General features: G+C 42.8%; 1 protein-coding gene across 4 annotated transcripts in view; it reads right to left on the reverse strand.

The window, feature by feature from the left end:
* LOC126457057 (allergen Cr-PI-like) overlaps positions 1-23,697 on the reverse strand; it is a 137,361-nt gene that overhangs the window by 90,598 nt on the left and 23,066 nt on the right. For 2 of the 4 annotated variants that reach the window (XM_050093053.1, XM_050093052.1), the window contains exons 2-4: positions 17,247-17,371; positions 16,994-17,152; positions 6,814-6,991 (exon numbers count right to left, since the gene is read on the reverse strand). In XM_050093053.1, coding sequence (XP_049949010.1) covers positions 6,814-6,991; positions 16,994-17,152; positions 17,247-17,371 — 462 coding nt within the window. Of the gene's footprint in view, positions 1-6,813; positions 6,992-16,993; positions 17,174-17,246; positions 17,372-23,697 lie in introns of those variants that run through there. The other 2 variants (XM_050093055.1, XM_050093054.1) reach the window with 2 other exon arrangements.

A 23,697-nucleotide genomic window follows, 5' to 3' on the forward strand; every position in this document is an offset into this window, starting at 1 on the left:
AGTATTTGTTTTCAGCGGTGGCGAGTGTGTTCGCAGTTCTTCTGCGGTAGTCGGAATTTTGGGATTAGTAGCCTAATTAAATTGCATTCTTAGGACTGGATTAGACATTGGAGTGGTGGAGAATAGATTATTGTCGGATAAATTCAGACGGAGACAATTAGAGGTGTTTTGGTGTACGAACATTGATATTCAAGTGAATGGTGATTGTACGTGTTAAACGAAAAGTTACGATCGTATACTCACGATTGTGAAGAGATTTATTGGCAACACGGAAATTTTTATGTTGAATTAGGACTTTATTCGCTGTATGCGAATTATGAAAGAGTATTTAGACCGAAAATAGTTTGGACCTTATCACAGTAGTATCTCTGCGGCTCGTTGTCAAGGTGATTCCGCTAATAAACGAGAAATGAAAAATAGTGCCCGTTAAAAGACTAAACTTGTGCTGAACAGACATTGAAAGGACTAGAACCCATTATTAATACCGTGTCGTGAGAATTGAGAAGCTTAGACACTGTAAGGCCCAGAGACATATTTATAATTTATCGGACATTAAAGGCAAAGGACAGTTTCATGGAAAAGCATATCTTTTGTGATAGGTACACGAAGGAATGTAGTAGTGACTGACTGTTATCATACCGAAACAATACACTGTAGGATCAACTCTCCTTTGATTGATCCCCCAGGGCCATCTCTCATTAATTAAAGAACTTAATTGTGTCAATAAAACAGAAGTATACGAGACATTCCCAGTGTTTACTAAATTCCACAATCAGCTGGTACATAGACAATAATATCTGTGAACATTCAAGGGTTATTGAAGGAAGCTGATAAACGTTTTTACAAACAGATTTAATAGGATTCAACGAATGCATATAGACTGCTAAGGTAACTAAATAAAATCACTCACGGAAACAACTTAGTAAAAATAGACTGGAACTCAATTGATATCTTACTCCAGAGTAATAAAAATAAGAACAAAACTGTCTTTGGATCCATCGTCTTTGAAAATGAATGATATATCTCTGAAAAAACGCGATCAATTTTCAACTGCCAGTTCACACGAATAGATTCACAACGTGAGTCAGGGATGTTTTATGCCCGACCCACACGGCAGGGAATTCTTCTTAACTATCCGGGACAATATATACACAAACTTTTGAGATCAGCTCCGCTGCCGGAGAGGGGGGGAGGGCTGCAAAGCGATATCTGCGCAGTCGCGACGACTGTGGGTGTGCGGGCATACAGGTCACCATTTTCAAGTCGTCTAAGGTCCATTCGATATCGTTCCGAGTCTAGGAGAGGCGCTGCAGGCGATGTTGTGCTGTTAGCAAAGGCACTGCCCTAACGGATACGTTCATCCTACGTGCCATACTGATTTCTGCGTATATTTCACGCATTTTTGCGTGTCCATTAGAACCGATAACTCTACGCAAATGCCGCTGCTCTCAGTCGTTAAGTGAAGACCATTGGCCACTGCGATGTCGGCAGTGAGAGGTAATGCCTGAAATTTGGTATCCTCGGCACACTCTTGACATTGTGGATGTCCTAATATTGAATTTCCTAACGATTTTCGAAATGGAATGTTCCAAGCGTCTAGCTCCAACTATCATTCCACGTTCAAAGTCTGTTAATTCCCATCGCTGCGGCCATAATCACGTCGGAAACCCTTTAACATGTATTATGTGAGTACAAATGTCAGCTCAACAAATGCACTGCTCTTCCATACGTTGTGTACGCGATGTCACCAATACCTATCCATGTGTATATCGCTATGCCATGACTTCTGTCACCTCAGTGTAATGTTATATAGATGTAATGTTGGGTAGACTGTGTTTTGCTTACTACATTATTGACCTGTTTCATTATTAGCTGGGATATATTCCTGATTGCAAAGTTCCAATTTCCATGACTGAGTATCAAAATACCTAAGATAATGTAATCGAAATACGTCTAATACTACTACTTTGAGAAGTTGGCGAGTAAACTTATACCAACTAATAGAGAGTTTGCGTAGAAAGAGGTTCAGTCTAACGATCTTAGATTTGAATATTATTATTTAACTTAAACTGAATTCTAGCACTAAGCAAGTTAAGCATGATAATACATTTTTTTGCTTCAATATTATTGTTCTCTGATCGCTTGGTGTACAGTATTGTAGCATTGTTTCACAGTCTATATTGCATAATGAGTTTCAGCGGCTTGAAACTTTATGTTTGTGCTGTGACTAATTCATCTAAAAACAAATTTCTTAAGGTACGTCTTAGTGTCCGGCGAGATCAATGCGTTGTCCTGTTCAAGTTCATTTCAAAGTTCAATTGACCAGACTGATACCGAAATTCGAAATTCAGTAATTGCAGAGAATGCTTGCGTCAGCAGGTACAATACAGAATTATGTAATCTACTTGTAAACACAATTTTAGGCTACATAAGCCACTGCTATAATCAACCGCAGTTCAGTGTGTCCATTTGGATTGGAGGCCGTATTATTTCAAAATTACCGAAGTTAGTTTGAAGCAACTAAACCATACAGGCAGTGGAAGTATTTATTTCTGAAAAAGACGGTACCAACTTTAATCCCTTTATTCATTAAAACACCGCCAAATAAAAAAACAAAAAAAAGGATCACCCAGAAGACGTGGAGGAAACGAAATGGAATTTCACGAGTTGTTGAGAGGGTATGTGATTTCAGTAATTACGAAAGCGAGAAGCGAGTCAGATTTGCAAGGAACTTGGCAGTATGAGCTCTATTATCAATATGACGTTGCATCCCCTGGGCTGGATGCATCCAATGATTCGTCTGGGAAGTGTGTTATAAGCCATTGTATCCTCTCCTGAGGCAAGCTTGCCCACAACTGTTGTTACTGGTCCTTGATATACTGGATGCTGGCATTGGTATGGAGTCGACGACCGAGCTGATCCGACACATGTTGTTTCGGGAACAGATCTGGGAATTTGCTAGTCACACAAGTACTTGAGCATAACATAGACAGTTCATAGATACATGTGTCATGCCTGAGAGAGTTGTGACCTGGTGAAAAAGACACCACGATATTGTCGCGTGAGAGGTAACACATGAGGACGCAGGATGTCCGTGACTTGTCGTTGTGTCATCTGAGTTGATCTGAGGTTATACTCGATGGTCCGTTCACCATAACGCCAGGAGTAACACCACGCCGGCCACTGTGGCCGAACGGTTCTAGGCGCTTCAGTCCGGAACAGCGCTGCTGCTACGGTCGCAGGTTCGAATCCTGCCTCGGGAATGGATGTGTGTGATGTGCTTATGTTAGTTAAGTTTAAGTTGTTCTAAGTCTAGGGGACTGATGACCTCAGATGTTAAGTCCCATAGTGCTTAGAGCCATTTGAACCAAGTAATACCGCTGTGCCTCTGGCAAAACATTGGAAGAATCGGATCTCCTCCCAGGTCTCCGGAATACTCGTCGACGACAGTCATCCGGTGTAGTGCAAAACAGCGAATCTTCGCTAAACCTAATTCGACATTATTCATCAGCAGCACAACACCACTCGAAGCGCGGTGTTAACGGCAGCCTAGCGAAGGGTCTGTAATTTCCTAGTCCGGCTGCTGCTAGTCATCGACCAGTGTGGGATGATGCGGAACGTTGCAGGGAGTCCACTACTTGTTCTCGGGTGGTTGGAGCATATATGAAAGGGTTAGGAAGTGTTTGGTGCACAGTACGACGGCCCTCCCTTGTGGTTGTCAGCCATGGTTGACCAGAAACTCGACGACGAGTATACCTGCCCTCAAGCTTCCATGCAATCCATCATCGGACCACTGTTGTGGTATCATCCAAAGATAGTAGTGCCACACCAAAGTCAGCAAAGCGCATAGACACCACAGATATTAGCGATGTCTCGCTGCAGTCCGCAACGGAAAATGGGGGGCGCTCATGAAGACATGCGCCCTGTCTCAGCACTGCAGCGCCTTAGCAGAGAGGTCGATTATACAGCCGAGCGTCGACTCACTCTCCTCCAGTTCGTGATCACCGATGAAGCAGTCAGGATCATCTAGTTAGGACACTTGTGATCTTCTGGTCTCAGATGGAACTGTGCTTTTGTGAATGTTGTATTTCAAGTGAAGAGTTTGTAATTGTGTGTATCAAGTGATACTTTACTGTTCAAAGACAGTTGTAAATATTCGGCACGCTCCTGCGGCAATGGATTGTATATAATTAATTACATCTTTGTAGCACTCTTCTAATAAAGTGACACTGCAGCGCCTTAGCAGAGAGGTCGATATACAGCCGAGCGTCGACTCACTCTCCTCCAGTTCGTGATCACCGATGAAGCAGTCAGGATTTTGGATGTTTGTATGCTGTAGTTCCAATCAGCCATCTCCCAGAGCAATCAAAGAACCTGCAGTTGTGACTGGACAATTATAGTTTCGTCAGGTGACACCAATTGTTAAATCCAAGTCCCTTACAAATCTGGGGCGCTGATAACCTCACCTTTGAGCGCCCATAGGCTATAAACACACACACACACACAAATCTGAGTATTGCACATTTCGACCAGCCAGCCAAATTAAAACCCACAGTTAGGTCCCTTTCAGACTCTGTCATGTACTGATAGCGTTGTCTCACACTACTACACAGCATCTCTGTATCCTTCACAGAGACCACTCAACGTCTGACGCTATTCACGTTGCTTGGATATCTTACCAGGTCTAGTAATAACACTAATCACGAACTACACTGATGCTCTCTAGTGGTACTTCTATCACAGAGAATTGGGGCTCTTACTATTTACATACCCACTGATGGTTTGTATATGTAAATTAACATTACATCTGACCTTGCCTTCTGGTTGCTTTACTTATTTTTCAAATAGTGTATATTAAAAATATTGTTTAGGTGAGTGATCTGTCACTGCCATTCTTGGCGGTGAGCTGTATACGTTTCCCTATATCGATTGGGAATCTATGGCCTTGCTTTCGAGATTCTTAGGTACGGGACTACACGATAAAGTGGAGGATCGAAGTGTGGGGAGTCAGAAAGGAACATGGCATATTCATTAATGAGCATTATTTCCCTGTATCAGAGTACTCTCTTGCTGACAGTACGGGTAATGTAACTTATGATGATAAACAGAAGGCCGAAATTCTAAACTTAGCTTTCAAAAACTCGTTTACGATAGAGGACTGCACCATCATTCCCCCTTTCAATTTTCGAACAAACGAAAGGATGGCTGACGTAGTGTTAAGTGTATCTGGGATTGTAAAATAGATCTTTGTAAAATAGATCCTCAGACGCCAGAAAGGCATCTGGCCCAGACGGTATCCCCGCAAGATTATATGTTGACTATGCTACAAATATAGCACCATTCTTATCCGTCATATATCAGAGATCATTGGAACAGAGGAAAGTTCCACGAGGCTGGAAGAAGACTCAGGTCATAGCAATCTATAAAAAGGGTAGAAAATCGGATGCACATAATTTCCGGCCAATTTCGCTGACATTGATTTGTTGTAGAATCATGGAACATATTTTGTGTTCAGACATAATGACCTTTCTAGACTCTGAGAAGCTCATCTGCAGAAACCAGCACGGTTTTAGGAAAGAGCGGTCATGCGAGACACAACTGGCCCTCTTTGTGTATTATATACAACAGACTCTAGATACCGGCTCCCAGGTTGATGCCATATTTCTCGACTTTGGAAAGGCGTTCGACTCAGTTCCGCACTGCCGCTTGCTCCAAAAAGTGCGCGCTTATACTCTGTCCGATGACATATGCGGTTGGACAGAAAGTTTTCTAACAGACAGAGAGCAGTATGTCGTCCTGAACGGGGTAACTTCAACAGAAACAAGCGTAACTTCAGGTGTGCCCCAGGGCCGCGTAATAGGTCCTCTGCTTTTTACGATTTACGTAAACGATGTGGTTGATGGTTTTGACAGCGGCCTTAGACTGTTTGCCGATGATGCTGTAGTCTACAGGAAAGTAGTATCACACTAAAGTTGTGAACAAATCAATGAGGATTTGCAGAAAATAAATGAATGGTGTAATGACTGGCAGTTATCTCTCAATATTAGTAAGTGTAACCTACTGCGTATAACAAGGCGAAAATCCCCATTGATGTATGAGTACAAAATAAATGATCAGTCTTCGGAAGCGGTAACATGAGTCAAGTATCGGGTGTGACCATTCGAAATGATCTCAAATGGAATGACCAGATTACACAAGTAACGGCTAAGGCGCACACTAGATTGCGGTTTATTGGTAGAATCCTGAAGCGATGCAGGCTTCAACAAAGGAAATAGCTTACAATATGTTAGTTCGTCCAGTCTTAGAGTATTGTTCATCTGTATGGGACCCTTACCAGTTGGGTGTGATTCAGGACTTTGAGAAGGTCCAAAGAAGAGCGGCAAGATTCGTGACTGGTTCATTTAGCCATCGCGAGAGCGTTACAAAAGAAAGTTTGAAGTGGGACACACTTGCAGACAGACGATGCGCTAAACGGAAGGGGCTGCTCACTAAGTTCCGAAATCCAATCTTCACCGAGGATGTAGAGCATATATTATTACCACCAACTTTCAAATCGCGCAATGATCATCATTCAAAGATAAGGGAAATAAGAGCTCGAACTGAGGCGTTCAGACAGTCGTTTTTCCGTCGCGCGATCCGGTAGTGGAGCAGAGGGGGGAAATGTGACTTTGTGGCGAACTGTGCCCTCCGCCACACACCGCTTGGTGGCTAGCGGAGTATATATGTAGATGTAGATGTACTCAGTTTACGACACCGTACCCTCTGTATAAGGTTGTGTGGCCTGTATAAGTTACAGCAGAACACGGGACTTACCGCGTAGGCGAGCGTCGTAGGCCCGCCGCAAGACGTCAGGGCCGACGAAGTACCGGGGCCACAGCTCGTAGGGCGCGGGCAGCACCACGTCGCTGGTGTCGTTTCGGCGCAGCACCGCCACCGTTAACGCGTACGAGAACAACGCCTCGCTCAGCCGCTGCTTGGCCCACGTGGCGGCCTGACAAACACGACGAGCAAACCAAGCTGCACTTAGCGGGCAACAGTAGCAACGGCGCGCCTCGATCAAACGCCCACACTTGATCCAGATCCGGATTGTTTAAGAGGCTTTTTTTTTACTAAAGTTTAAAAATCCTCGAAATCAAGATGTTATACTACTTGTTTGCTATATTGATCGTCTACTGCAATACTATCTTCATATACCACGTTGCAATAACATATTGCTGTGAGGCAACACAAATAATAATCAAATGAGACAGTTACTAACCTTTAACAATTTGATGCCCTAGTTTTATGACCTTCGTTCCAGTTGATTGTATGTGAACGATATGCCAAATTATTCCACTTATACATTCAGTGTGAATGTTGTCACTCAAAATTTTAGGACAATGTGTTACGCTGTTATAGGAGTTACGCTATTCAAGAATGTTTTTTTATGCTCTGAAGATGGCTCATGTGTAGCTGAAACTAATAATCACAATAACATTTGTTTCGATTCGTCGAGAATTTTTAACGCTTAATATATAGGATGTTCGTTTTGACTGAAGACATTGAAATATCTCGGATCAAGAAAAGTTATAATTTCAATTTGTTTGTCTCGGAGGGGATATCCAACGATACCACGCTCGGTCCTCCACCCTATCCCATGCGTGCGTGGCGGAAGTCAACTTTGAAATCTTCAGTGGGAACCCCGCTTTTTTTTTTTTATTGCAGATTACGATTCTGACCGGAGTTCGAGGCGGACGCTGCTCTATTTTTCCAATTAGAGTAAGCGTTCAAACGTAGTACCGCCAACTTCAATACATTTAGTGACACGATTTTCAAATGACCGTGTACAGGACAGAAGCATATCTGCGGCAATGCTAGAACAGGCGTTTCTCTTGCGGTCGACCATGGCTTTATGTCCTTTTGTCACTTGCTGGTACACCTTATCTTTTAAATATCCCCACAGAAAGAAATCCGGCGACCTAGAGGAACAATTAATAGGGTCACCTCTGCCGATCCACTGACCAGTGCAAAGATGATCTAATACCTCCAGTGCTTCAGTTGTGTAATCTAATGGGCAACCGTCATGTTGAAACCACTTACGTTGTCGAATGTCCATGACAACCTCTTGCAGTAGTACCGATAGTTCCTCTTCCAAAAAGTCCGATATTTACCCCCATTCAACGTGCCGTCGATAAAATACAGACCAATGAGTTTGTTCCCCATGATGCCACATCCATACGTTAACCGACCAAGGACGTTGATAGTCAACTTGACGTAACCAGTGGGAATTGCCTACCCTCCAGTAATGCAGGTTATGTCGGTTAACGCTACTAAGGTTTGTGAATGTAGACTCATCGGGAAATAGTACCTCGACGAAGAACCTGGGGGTCTTATTTGTTGACGTGCTCGTTCGCAAAACACTACCAGGTTACGTAAATCGGCGCCATGAAGTTCTTGATGCAGTGACACGTGGTATGGATGATACTTATGACGATGAAGTATTGTGATAATTGTACCTACGGACATACCAGAATCGCGATGTTATTGCCGGGCGCTTATCTTTGAGTTCCGGTGCACTGTCGCTAGTTTAGCTATTTCATTAGCTTCTTCTGTAACAGGTTTCCTTCGTTTCCTTTTGCCGGTCTGTACACAGCCATGAGACGTAAAGGCGTTCACAACCTTGTAAAAGAACGAACGAGAGCGATCTTTCTCTGGAAAACTCTCGGCATACAAGCCAACAGCAGCTTCAGCATTTCTCCTACATTCTCCGTAAATTTTCGGTTTTTTCTTCTGTGGTTGCAACATTCATCCTCCACTCGCACGTCTGTTCTCCAAATGATAGCTCCGTGTGCAAGCAATAAACACTGTGGAAGTACTGTAACGTTTGGAGCCCCTATGTGTTCTACGTCTGCACGACGCATGAGCTGCCGCCGAAGTGCTCGTGGTACTTTATTAAACTACCACGGTGGCGCGTCGAGTAGTCCTCTGTTCGATGTGTCTGAGGAATACAGCATTGCGACTTGGGTTTCCAATTACAAGTTATGAAATACTGGCCTGTTCTATCCTCGCAGCACGCAGGTAGGGTTCCATGTTCCATTGGATATTCAAGGGCCTTTGAGTAGCATGTCGTTAATTACGATTGTATACCCATTTCTATTCCTCCGATTACAGAACCATTTGTGGCGAAATGAAGATAATGCTTCATACATAACGTATGTAGATTTTGTCATAGAATGGTAATGTGATAGGTCTAGTGTGGTATCGTTAGACGTCCCCCTCCGCCACAAACAAATTGGAATTATAACTTCTTTTGATCCGATGTGTAGTTTTCGATATATTTCAATGTCTTCAGTTAAAATGAACGTAGTATAAGAGCTACTAGTCTGTCAGTGTGATATGAGACGAAGAAGTGTAAATTTCTATTCTGCAGCCAGTTAACGTCTGATATTACCGTAGGTGAACACACCTATCGTTTTCAAGGCACAATTAAAACTAGGGCTGGGCAACCATACCCGCATTCTAACTAGCTCGAGATTTCGCGATTCACCGCAGAGCTCGATGTGGTATTGTTCGGACCATCATGTAACATTTGTCTTGAGTACCGTAAGTGCAAGCGATCACTAGAGACTAGGAACTAGCTCTGGTATCGTCCAGAGATAGTAGTTCCGCACCAAAATCGGCAACACATATCGATACCACACACGTTAATGAGATCTCGCTGTAATCTGCAACGACTCATGGGAGGCGCTTCGGAAGAACACGCCTTCCCTATCAGCATTGCCCTCTCACTGCAGGTCAATAGAGAGTCGAGCGTGGAAAGCGCTCTGCCCAATTCGAGACCTCAGTTACGGCAGTCAACATCATCATGTAAAACAGTAACAGTAAAAAGTTTCTGATGAACTTGTACTTTAACAAAGGTTGAGCATTGTCTCTCAAGAGATGAGTTTGTTAATCTGTACATCAAGTGATGTTTTCACAGTAAACGATAGTTGTAAATTACCACGCAATCCTGTGGCAAAAAACTGTGCCAAAGTTAGGTAACTCCATTTATGTATTAAAGTGAAATAATATTTCATGTGTTGCAGTTTTATGAGCCTTCTCCCAGAGCAATCACAGAACCCACATTTATGGCCATACGAATGTAGTTCCGTCTGGTTACAACACTAAGCACAAGAATAAGCTCTAACTCTTTTTGTATTCACTGCATCCTCTATGAAGTTGATGAATGAAGTTCATTCGAAAACAAACAAAACGAATCGAAGTGAATTAATAGACGATATTGTACTTGACCAAACGCAAACTCGAGAGAAGCACAAATACATTATCTTACCTTATTAGAGACAATTATTGGATAAACTCCAACGTGCCCCAAAAAAAAGCTAAAACTCGGATTCAGGTCGCAGAACACAATATGTCCTTCATTAGAACAATTCACAAAATTTTCTCGATCAGCAGTTTATAAACTAACATGTAAAAATTGTGAAAAGATCCATATAATATCCAAAATGAGCAAACAGACCTAAGAAGCAGGAATTTTATCTAATTTTTGCAGGTATCCTTGTTCAGAGATAAAATGACCTCCTAAACTAAAAATAGCAGATATTATACAATTATATTTTTATATCTATTATTAATGAACGAAACAAAGTAATTAAATATGTCGGTTAAATCAGAGTAAACAATATGCATGAACCGTTATCTCTGACGGCAGAATACAACGCTGGTATTTTAAAGCAAGTTAGCACATAACATAACGAGGACATGCTGAAAACCAGCTAAAAAAAGGTAAAATCTCCAAAAACATCTACAGAAATTATATGAAGGCAAAATAATAAATTATACGTTAGTAATGGGCAACTTAACGCACAACTGCCACAAGTGCAAAAGCATATAGTGTTTTATTATCAGGTATCTTTTGCAGAACCGCTGAAATTGAGCGTGTAGCCCGATACCGTTTCGTCCAGAATAGATATAAATGAGCAGCGAAACTCCTGTGGTATTAGAATAAATTTGCAATAAGAGTGCTCATACATTGTGTGTAGTTATATAAACGGCTATGGTGAATTTTTAAGTAAAACTAACGAAGACGTAAATGTCCTCCAAAAACCATTACTCGACTCTGAACCCAATACAATATTTTCTTTGTTTATTAGAGATTATGATGATTTACCCAGTGAGTTGAAAGTGCACATTTATATTCCCGTTCACATATTAGAATAATACTTTGAAAGGTTACCAGAGTTTAATCAGCTTGAAAAGAAGGTGGTAACATCCAAATTCAGTTGCAACAGGGCCCACATCGTTAATAAACTTCTTGATAGAGATAAGTTTCTTCTAACGGTAGTTATTTACTTCCATTTTACGTTTTACGAAGTTTCACCTGTGTTGTCATTCTCAAGTAACTGCATACATGCCACAAAACCGTAATCAAACTGCCAGTTACAAAGCAACCATTGGTTAGAGCCACCAGAACAAAATCATATTAAAAACAGAAAAAAGTGCTCTTAACAATGTTTCACCCTTTGACTACATACGTTTTAGTTACAGGCATTTTCATGATATTCCGTTGCTGATCAGACATGGAGTAAAATAAATAAAATCAAACACTATGCAAGCACAAGCAAAATAATAATAAGTAAGCAATAGTTGAAAATGTTATATGAATAAAGGGTTTATCACATCATCAGGCTTGAAGACTGTAGCCAAAATAATCGTTACAGTACAAACAAAAGCACACAACATTATCCATTACAATAAAAAAAAATTGTTCAAATGGCTCTGAGCACTATGGGACTTAACTTCTGAGGTCATCAGTCCCCTAGAACTTAGAACTACTGAAACCTAACTAACCTAAGGACATCACACACATCCATGCCCGAGGCAGGATTCGAACCTGCGACCGTAGCAGTCGCGCGGTTCCAGACTGTAGCGCCTAGAACCGCTCGGCCACTCCGGCCGGCCCATTACAATCGTCAGATAGCACTGAACTGTGTGCAGCGACACTTGATGGTAAACAAGTCAAAGACAAACCTATGTGGATAGGTACACTCTACGTGTTCTTTATGCTACCTAAGATATTATCATAAGTGTTAAGAGGGGAAGTAGAAAACAATTATTCTCTCTTTTCAAACGATGAAACGGCAACCGCTGCGAATTTCATCATTCGAAACGTATCACCACAGCTGTAGTTGCCCATCTACATCTACATCCATATGTGTACTCTGTAAATCACTGTGGCCTCCCTGCGGGTCCGGGGGTTAAAATAGGCCCGAGGTATTCCTGCCTGTCGTAAGAGGCGACTAATAGGAGTCTCACACGTTTCGTCCTTTGTGTGATGGTCCCCTGAAGTGTTTGACCTCCATTTTTCAAAATTTTCCCGAAGAGCGAGCCAACTGGGGAAGGCGCCTTACATGGTACAACATGTCCATTGTGCATTGAGATCTTTAGCTCACTTTCTCGTCGTTGCGTTGCAGTCCCACCCATTCCCCATCTCCGAGCGAGGACACCTTCCTGGGTGCGTTTTCCACCATGCACTATGCAGTGTCACTTTGTGCCGACGATGACCATGGACTTCTTTGCACCTCATATCCAGTACAGTATCCAGTCGATTGTGGTGGGGCCGCCATGTTTCCTGATGGTTGTAGCCCCTTGACAACACAGGGATCGCTCTGCTGATGCCTGCGCCGTTAACTCCCCATGTATGCGTTTGCTGCGGCTAGTTGGCGCCCGTGGGGAGGGCCACTGGTCGGAGTGGGTGGCATCAGGGCGGATGACACGCCATGAAGCGTAGTACATCATCTCTTGCTGGTGGTCTGCCGCCAGCAGTCTCTAAGTGGGCAAAGTCTAACTCCAATGCTAAGAAATATGACCCCAAGTCATTCCCTTCCCTGGCCACACCATTGGAGGAACGCCAGCCTAAGGATGGCAGTGAAGGTTATTCGCCATGGTACCTGGTATGTACGAGAGTTGATGGGGAATCTTTTATGTCCATGAAGCCTCAGTTTTTTGTGGAGCATTTGGAGGACAAGTTTGGGGAGGTGGAGGGCTTGTCCAAAATGCGCTCTGGGTCAGTTTTGATAAAAACAGCATCCTCCGCCCAGTTATGGGCATTACTTGATTGTGGCAAGTTGTGGGATGTTTCTGTTCCCATCATGCCTCATAAGAGCTTAAATATGGTCCAGGGTGTTATATCCCACAGACACCTTCTTTTGCAGTCTGACGACGAGCTCCGCGCCAATTTAGAGCGGGCGAGGTGCTCATTTCGCCCGGCGCTTCCATCAGGATCCAAGGGATAACCAGGTTGCCATTGGTGCCTTCATCTTGGCCCTCGAGGGTGGCACATTGCCCGAGATGGTCAAGGTGATGGTCTTAACGCTGTGATGTCAAGCCATATACCCCTCCCCCGATGCAGTGCTTTAAGTGCTGGAAGTTCGGCCATATGTCTTCCCACTGTACCGTATGACCATATGGACCAGGTGCCTCCCACCGTGATAGTGCACAGTGAACCTATGATTACTAAGCCGTCCCCCGCCGTAGAACAGTCTGCAGTTCCGAGTTTCCAGTCCTTGTTGCCGGTCGGGTGCGCCGACCCGGTGGAGGTCGGCCATTCCGTTCCTCCCATAGTTGTAGAAGCTCAGACACCTCATGTTGACGTGCACCCTGGAGTAGGTTTCCCCTCGGTCCGAATGGCAGGGGGCTAGTGGGCATGCCTTGGCTGCAGTCAGTCATCATTGGGTCCTCCTCCCGGCGGTCGTAAGTCATATTCAACGGCCGTTCGCAGATTTACGGGGGAGGAATGTGGTATCAATGTTTGATACAACACTTGTTAGGGGCGGCAGTTATCGACCGCGGTCCGTACTAGTGTCGCTGGACCCGCGAGTCGAGACTAGCGCCGCTTTGCGGCTTGCAAGTCTCTAGCGTGCGCTCGGCCACTCTCGCTCGGGACGTCAAGTAGGAAAGTAGTATAGCCTTCAGCTGATAGGGAGCAACCTCTAAAAAGGCGCTTAGTTAAAGTATGGCCTCTATAGCTCTCCAATTGTAATTATATTCCTCCTGACTATGAAGACTCCTGTAGCACCAGTTAAGTACAATATATTATTTTTTACCAACAACTTCTAATTATTTTAGTCGTTGTAGACCCAGACCATGCAGCCAGCTCCTTATCGACTTCACTCACAAACCAGCTGTATATGCGAAGAAGAGATCTGTATGTTTCTATTTAGCATTGGCCATCAGACATTCACATTAGCGACGATTCGTTCGTCCTCATAACAGGAACATCGTGAGTTGTCGCAGTCCATACTCATGCCGAAAACGACGTTGTACCAATGTAACAGACCTTAGCTCCGCGGGAGGAAGCGCACAGATCACCTTCTGCTGTGGAGTCCACGTTACTGATGCATGTTTACGTGAACAAAGCAGTTTTGCGCATGCGCACGTAACAACAACTGCTGCAGGCAAACATAGAAAACATTTTGAGTTATCATATTTGTAGTAGCATCCCGCCGACAAATATCTCAATTACATCTCAAGTTATTACATTTTATATTATATGTTTAGCCCGGACACCCTGTATATTCTTAGATCCCTCACTTCATACCGTTTGTTGAAATTCTGTAAGTAGGCTTTCGCGGAGCAGTCAGCGTCAGTCGTCAATGTTATATAAAGCACAAATGTACATCGCAACTGATGCTATAGTATGAAATACTATTTTTGTGGTAGTCATTGTTCGAAAATACATAATATATCCTGACACATACACAGGTTTAGATACAATCAACAACAAAAAACGACATTTAAATTTAGCATAAAACGTTAAAATCTAAAATTTCGAAGCCAACGTGTCTGACGTACATGATCTCACCGATTCAGAAATAAAATGTCAGGAATCATCTTATATCGTAAAGAACGTGCCAATCGTAAAGAATTCGCACTTAGCTGGTTTCGTGGAAGGGTCTAGCTGAGCATGCCAAAGGTGAACAATGTATTACCAGTTTAGCTCACCAAAAACATAGCGAAAACCATGCAACACAACAGAGATTGTCTTCAGCATGAGACAGCTGACGATGTGATCTTGAGCATCATCCTCAGGGGCAAGATTAAGAAAGAAGTCGTTCGAAGAACAAAAATAATACACATGCTTGAGGGAATTACTAGAATGAAATAGCAATCAGCTGGCCATTTAGTGAGGTAAGATCCCAACACATGAATTAGTATTTCATTGGAGATCTTGTGGACGTAAAAGAATTCCTGGGAAACCTCAGAAAATATGGCACAATAGTATCAAGAAGACCCCTGGAACACGGTGGTACCTGATGGCAGAGAAACGAGTGAAGTGGAAGAATATGGGTCCAGTTTTCTGGTGGATGTATTCATAATTGACTTCAGTAATTTTCTGTCACATAGAATTTCGTCACAATGCAACGGCATTATAAACTAGGAAAGCAGTAAAACAGATGTAACTGGAGAATAATTTTTCAACATGAACAAAGGTTTCATTGGATTGTAAGCATGAAAGCACGTTTTTATTACTTAGGAATTATGTGTATACCCATTGTCTTACACCCCGTTTCTCTCTTCTCCTTACAGCAACTGATATAGTTTTTTCCTCAGATGAATTGCCTGTTGTTCACCTTGGTCAAACGACCAACAGTAGTCTCCAAAAACATTTTTATTCTACCGGTCTTTCCAGTACATTAGTGTCTTGATGAAAGTACTCACCTTGCTGCTCCATCACTGAAATTGTCAGGGAAAACTCTGCTTGACTGTTCAAAAAGTGAATCTTGAGGCTCATCAAACAACCTAATTTCCTGAATTTTTGCAGCATGTTTGCTACAGCGAAAATGTTGTGTGTATCCTTCTTGTTGCCTAAGAACTATCCTTGAATGGGATACAAGTCTCTATCTCACTCATAGTCATTCAAAAGTAGAAATGAACATCGTTTTTCGAATTTATGCTCAACAAACACTCATTCTTTCAATTTCGCTTCTGCCAGATGAAGGAACTTCTCTCAGAGATACCGGAAATATTCTAATCTAGAAGTACCTTAATGAGTAGATACGGTAATAGAACTTTTTTCTGTCATCAAGGTTCTTGAGAACAAAAAAGAAGAGCCTGTGCACTTATCATAGCAATTAGGTTACACACAATGTGCAAATCGTAGGTTTGCTAATTTAACCGAGGAGGCTGCAGGGAATGAGGTAAGCAAGCCCTGCCCCCACATGGACCACTGCAAGGTAACAGCCATGCGTGAAACAGCTCTGCCCCTCTCGCAGGGCTGGCACCTCAAGTTGTACTTCATGTTTACGTGAAAGTAGAAATCGCGCACGGAGTATAAAGATTACTTAAATGTTGTTCGTAATTGAAACTCAATTTGTATTATGTATTGACATATTTAATAAATAGCATAACTTCAACAATTGTATGGTTACAAAACAATAACACAGCAAAAACAATGGCAGCCTCTCTCGATACTATCAGCTACGTAACGCTGGATGTGACTACAGACGAATGACTATCAACGGAAACCTTCAGTATCTACCTGCCCAGGTCTAGGGGGCCGATTGGTCAACTTACAGTTAACACACTGTACTAACTAGTCAACCACTGCCACCAGGATATCAACTTCACATTATTACTAATTGAAGATTATGTGAAATATATTTCATTATATAGCTAAAAATGTATTTTTTTAAATAATCAGAGCCAATTGTACAAAAGTGTGGATGATATATATTTTTGGCAATCGCTTTAGGAGTCAGCACGCTAAAAACCACAAGAATGAGCCACATGCATGAAAAAAGTGTTTTAATCGTTGGCTTTTGTGATAGCTAAACAGTTATCAGTTTCACATCATATAATACGACTGATTCCGTCAAAACTTGAGGGATCTTAAACTTTAACTGTGGTCAGTTTTTGTGCTGTTAAGTCCTTCTCTTAACCATAACTGATCTAAACTGATAATCAGACTACTGACCCACCAGTTGGCCCTGGAAGTGATCGTCACCTTACTTACCGAATAGAAGGTGTCGAAGTCCTGTGCGCTAAGCAGTAGTTCCACCGTGACCCTCGCCAGCTCAATATCGCCTTGATGGTGTATGGAGAAGGTCTGCCCGCGACCCACGAGGAAGCCTCTAGAATGCATGGCAGCCAACAGCTGCGCCAGCGCCGGCTCCTAAACTGGCAGACAAACAATCTGAGACGCCAGCGCTACCAGCGGTACTCTATGGAAGCGCATCACTGCAGGGAAGGGCGGGATGGCTTGGTACCTGGAACCTGTGTGCGTTCTCCTCCAGGCTGAAGGGTACCGTCAGATTGTCGCCCAGGTCGGACTGGCCCATGTGCAACAGGAGATCCAGAACCTTCGTCTGCTTTGACAGGAACTCCCTGTCCGCTGGAAAATGAGGGAGATCGATATTAATTTCTGTGCAGCCAGAGAAGGTCTACAGTTTGGCGCTGAGTTTGGTAAATGACCCTAACTGTTGACAAATGTGCTGCGTTTTCTTCTTCTGGAATCCACTCTGTCCCACAATGCCACTGAGGTGACAAACGTCATGGGAAATCTAATATCGTGTCGGACCTCTTATTATTCAACGTGTTGCACCAGCTTGGTGTGGCTTGGACTCAACAAGTTGAAAGTGCCCTGGAGAAACACTGATCCATGCTGCCTCTATAACCACTCACAATTGCGAAAGTGTTGCCGGTGCAGGATTTTGCGCACAAGGTGACCTCTCTCGACTATGTCCCATAAATGTTCGATGAGATTCGTGTCAGGTGATCTGAGTGGCCAAATCATTCGCTCTAAGTGTCTACAATGTTCTTCATACCATTCGAAAATAACTATGGCCTGATGACATGGCACATCAAATGTTCAAATGTATGGGAAATCTTATGGGACTTAACTGCTAAGGTCATCAGTCCCTAAGCTTACACACTACTTAACCTAAATTATCCTAAGGACAAACACACACACCCATGCCCGATGGAGGACTCGAACCTCCGCCAGGACCAGCCGCACAGTCCAAGACTGCTGCACCTTAGACTGCTCGGCTAATCCTGACGTGTCGCATCGTCATCCATAGAAATACTATAGTTGTTTGGGAACGTGAAGTCCATTAATGGCTGCAGTTGGTCTCCTAGTGGCCAAACAGAATGATTTTGAGTCAATGATCGATTCATTTGGACCAGAGGATCCAGTTCATTCCATGTAAATACAGCATACACCGTTATGGAGTCACCACCAGCGTGCACAGTGCCTTGTTGACAGCTTGGGACCATGGCTTCATGGGGTTTGCGTCACACTCTAATCCTAAGACCAACTCTTACCACTCGAAATCGGGAATCATGTGACGATTTTTCAGTCGTCTAGGGTCCAGCTAATATGGTCACGAGAACAGGAGAGGCGCTGCAGGCGATATCCTGCAGTTGACAAAGGCATTCGCGTCGGTCGTCTGCTGCCATAGCCCATTAACGTCAAATTTAGCCGCACTGTCCGAAAAGATACCTTCGTCATTAGTCCAACATTGATTTCCGCTGTTATTTCACGCAGTCTTGCTTGTTTGTTAGCACTTACAACTAAACAAAAATGCCGCTGATCGTGGTCGTTAAGTGAAGACCGTCGGTCACTGCCTTGACCGTGGTGAGACGTAATACCTAAAATTTGATACTCTGGGCACACTCTTGACACTGTGGATCTCGCAGTATTGAATTTCCTGCCGATATACGAAATGGAGTGTGGCATGCGTCTAGCTCCAATTATCATTCCGCGTTGAAAGCCTCTTAATTCTCGACATGCGGCCATAATCACGTTGGAAACCTTATCGCATGAATCACCTGAGTTCAAATGACTGCTCCATCAATGCACTGTCCCTACGTGATGCTAACGCAATCTTGATATTTGCATATTGCTAACGCACAACTTTTATCATCTCAGTGTATGGATCAACTATTTCTGAGTGATCGATAAATCGTCCGACATCAATACTGACTAAATACCGGTATTTTCGAAATGTCGGATTAGAGATTTATATATTGATAGTAGTGCCAAGAACTACACCATTAACAGCTTAAGTCAAAGTTACCAAACTGGGATTCTAGTATTTCCTTGCCTGTTGGATATGTTGATGAAAATTTTATCCTTGTGTAAGTTTACTTTTAGTACACAAGGATCACATGTCTACAGATGAAGAACAGTATTAGTATTTAAAATGTTTCAAAACATTGGCAGCGATCTTTAAAATTAAAATTTAAAGATTAAAAACAGTCTTGATCCCAACTTTTTATTTTTATGGGAGTGACCAAGCCTATTTAATAACCGTTCTCTCCTTGTAGTCGATCTTTCTCAAGAAGAGAAATTTGTTAACATCCAGTATAGATTTAAGTGTCAGGAAGTCGTTTCTGAAAGTATTTGTATGGAGTGTAGCCATGTATGGAAGTGAAACATGGACGATAACCAGTTTGGACAAGAAGAGAATAGAAGCTTTCGAAATGTGGTGCTACAGAAGAATGCTGAAGATAAGGTGGGTAGATCACGTAACTAATGAGGAGGTATTGAATAGGATTGGGGAGAAGAGAAGTTTGTGGCACAATTTGACTAGAAGAAGGGATCGGTTGGTAGGACATGTTTTGAGGCATCAAGGGATCACAAATTTAGCATTGGAGGGCAGCGTGGAGGGTAAAAATCGTAGAGGGAGACCAATAGATCAATACACTAAGCAGATTCAGAAGGATGTAGGTTGCAGTAGGTACTGGGAGATGAAGAAGCTTGCACAGGATAGAGTAGCATGGAGAGCTGCATCAAACCAGTCTCAGGACTGAAGACCACAACAACAACAACTCTCCTTGTCGGATTAGCAGTAATTCCAGCGTCGAGGATCGGCGCAACTTGCGCCACGGAATCCACCCACTGTCCGGGTATATTTATTTATTAGTTCTATATTTTGTTATATATATACTAACTATTATAACGATCCCTCTATCTGGCAATATGTTTTTTCAGAGGCTGAAGATGGTACTTAAATAGAATCGAAACCGGTCACTCCAATAAAAATAAAAAGTTGCGATCAAGACTGTTTTTAATCTTTAAAAAGTATTAGTATTGACTGCTACTGGGTGCACGTAGCATTGCTGGAACTATTCAGGTATAGATTGCAAAACAGCATGCACAGAGGGCGTGCATGTGCAACTTATCACCATCCGATGGACTTTGAAGAAGGTCAAACATTGGCATGAGGGACATCGCAGGGTCATGGTGCATAGCACGTAAGCAATTGGCTGTAACAACATGACTACAGAAAGAGGTTTGAGGAGATGGACTCAGGCCAACAATATTGCAAGAAGAGTAGGCACCGGTATTTCAAGGAGGACTATATCGAGGAGATCGTAGGATTGTTCAACTGTATTTGTGGGCTAGACAGATGATAACAACTGAAATCTGTGCAGTGGTTACTGGCAGCACACCGCCATGAATTGGAGTAGATATGAGGCACCACTAATCAAGTTCTCTCTCTCTCTCCCTCTCTCTCTCCCCCCCCCCCCCCTCTCTCTCTCTCTCTCTCTCTCTCTCTATATATATATATATATATATATATATATATATATATATATATATATATATATATACCTTTGAAAAGACGCTATCGTGTCTTCAAGCATCTCAGAAGCTATAAGAGATGCTTGATGCTGAGCGGCATTTGTGACAGCCTGGTGACGGATATTAGTATAGAAGTATGGATTAAACACGTTGACAATTTATGAGCGTTGTGCACAACAAGTCAGATAATAACTGCATAGCCGGCCGCCGTGGCCGAGCGGTTCTAGGCGCTTCAGTCCGGAACCACGTGGCTGCTAAGCTCGCAGGTTCGAATCTTGCCTCGGGTATGGATGTGTGTGATGTCCTTAGGTTAGTCAGGTTTAGGTAGTTGTAAGTGTAGCGGACTGATGACCACAGATATTAAATCTCATAGTGCTTAGAGCCATTTGGCCCACTGAATAACAGCGTTTTCATAAATATGATAAAGGTCAAAAGTAAAAAATTGTAAATAGCTTATTCAAAGAAAAGTTAATGTTTCATGTTTCGCGTAATAATCTTTAAATCAATGTACATACAAAATATAAATGCGAAAGCATCTCTGTCTGTTATGCTTTCACGACTAACCTGCTGAACCGATTTTGATGAAATTTGCTATGGAGGTAGCTTAAATGCTGTAGAAGAGCTCAGGCAACTTTAGGAAGTGTGTGATACAAGATATTTATTAATTTGAAGAATATAGCGCGAACTATGGAACAATAATTATTCTTTAAAAAAGCTGTTTACTCTGTGGCTTTTGACCTTCACATATTTGTGAAAATGCAGTTAATATTTGACATGTTCTACATATATGATTCAGCGTAATAAATATAATGCTCATACAATTCAAGACTTGCTTAATCCATACTTCTACACTAAAATCAATCACCAGGCTGATGCATTAAAATGCCGCACAACATCATGCATCTATCACAGCTTCTGAGACGCTTGAAGACACAACAGCATCATTTAAATGCTGTACGAATTTTCTTCATTCGGGACTGAGTGTGTGTGTTTAGTCTTCACCCCCATTTTATCATCACCGACGCGAAGTCGCTGAAATGGCGTCAAATAAAAATACTTGCACCAAGAGGCTGAACACCCCGAACAGTGTCTCCAAACTTATAAAGCCATATGCATATTTCATTTCATTTTACAGCTGTTGTTAACAGTTGGAATACAGAGTGGTCCATTGATACTGACCGGGCCAAATATCTCACGAAATAAGCGTCAAACGAAAAAACTACAAAGAACCTTGAAGTTGGAAACCAGATGGCGGTATGGTTGGCCCGCTAGATGGCGCTGCCATAGGTCAAACGGATATCAACTGCGTTTTTTAAAAATAGGAACCCCCATTTTTATTACATATCCGTGTAGTACGTAAAGAAATTAGAATGTTTTAGTTAGACCACTTTTTTCGCTTTGTGATAGATGGCGCATAGTCACAAATGTATAAGTACGTGGTATCCCGTAACATTCCGCCAGTGCCGACGGTATTTGCTTCGTGATACATTACCTGTGTTGAAATGGACGTTTACCAATTGCGGAAAAGGACGATATCGTGTTGATGTAGGGCTACTGTGATCAAAATGCCCAACGGGCGTGTGCTATTTATGCTGCTCGGTATCCTGGACGATATCCAAGTCTCCGGACCGTTCTCCGGATAGTTACGTTATTTAAGAAAACAGGAAGTGTTCAGCCACATGTGAAACGTCAACCACGATCTGCAACAAATTATGATGCCCAAGTAAATGTTTTAGCTGCTGTCGCGGCTAATCCGCACATTAGTAGCAGACAAATTGCGCGAGGATCGGGAATCTCAAAAACGTCTGTTTTGACAATGCTACATCAACATCGATTGCACCCGTACTATATTTCTATGCACCAGGAATTGTATGGCGACGACTTTGAACGTCGTGTACAGTTCTGTAACTGGGCACAAGAGAAATTACGGGACGATGACAGATTTTTTGCACGCGTTGTATATAGCGACGAAGCGTCATTCACCAACAGCGGTAACGTAAACCGGCATAATATGTACTATTGGGCAACGGAAAATCCATGATGGCTGCGACAAGTGGAACATCAGCGACCTTGGCGGGTTAATGTATGGTGCGGAATTATGGGAGGAAGGATAATTGGCCCCCATTTTATCGATGGCAATCTAAATGCTGCAATGTATGCTGATTTCCTACGTATTGTTCTACCGATGTACTACAAGATGTTTCACTGCATGACAGAATGACGATGTACTTCCAACATGATGGATGTCCGGCACATACCTCGCGTACGAAAAAAATGGCTCTGAGCACTATGGGACTTAACTTCTGAGGTCATCAGTCCCCTAGAACTTAGAACTACTGAAACCTAACTAACCTAAGGATATCACACACATCCATGCCCGAGGCAGGATTCGAACCTGCGACCGCAGCGGTCGTGCGGTTCCAGACTGTAGATCTCGCGTACGGTTGAAGCGGTATTGAATAGCATATTTCATGACAGGCGGATTGGTCGACGAAGCATCATACCATGGCCCGCACGTTCACCGGATCTGACGTCCCCGGATTTCTTTCTGTGGGGAAAGTTGAAGGATATTTGCTATCGTGATCCACCGACAACGCCTGATAACATGCGTCAGTGCATTGTCAATGCATGTGTGAACATTACGGAAGGCGAACTACTCGCTGTTGAGAGGAATGTCGTTACACGTATTGCCAAATGCATTGAGGTTGATGGACATCGTTTTTTTGAGCATTTATTGCATTCACGTGCTATTTACAGGTAATCACGCTGGAACAGCATGCGTTCTCAGAAATGATAAGGTACATGTATCACATTGGAACAACCGAAATAAAATGTTCAAACGTACCTACGTTCTGTATTTTAATTTAAAAAACCTACCTGTTACCAACTGATCATCTAAAATTGTGAGCCATATTTTTTGTGACTATTACAGCGCCATCTATCACAAAGCGAGAAAAGTGGTCCAACTATAACATTCTTATTTCTTTACGTACTACACGAATATCTAATAAAAGTGGAGGTTCCTTTTTTTTAAAAAAAAAGCAGTTGATATCCGTTTGACCTATGGCAGCGCCATCTAGCGGGCCAACCATAGCGCCATCTGGTTTCCCCCTTCAAGCTAGATGAGT

The sequence above is a fragment of the Schistocerca serialis genome, chromosome 2 (assembly GCF_023864345.2).
Source record: "Schistocerca serialis cubense isolate TAMUIC-IGC-003099 chromosome 2, iqSchSeri2.2, whole genome shotgun sequence".
In the NCBI taxonomy this organism is placed as follows: Eukaryota; Metazoa; Arthropoda; class Insecta; order Orthoptera; family Acrididae; genus Schistocerca; species Schistocerca serialis.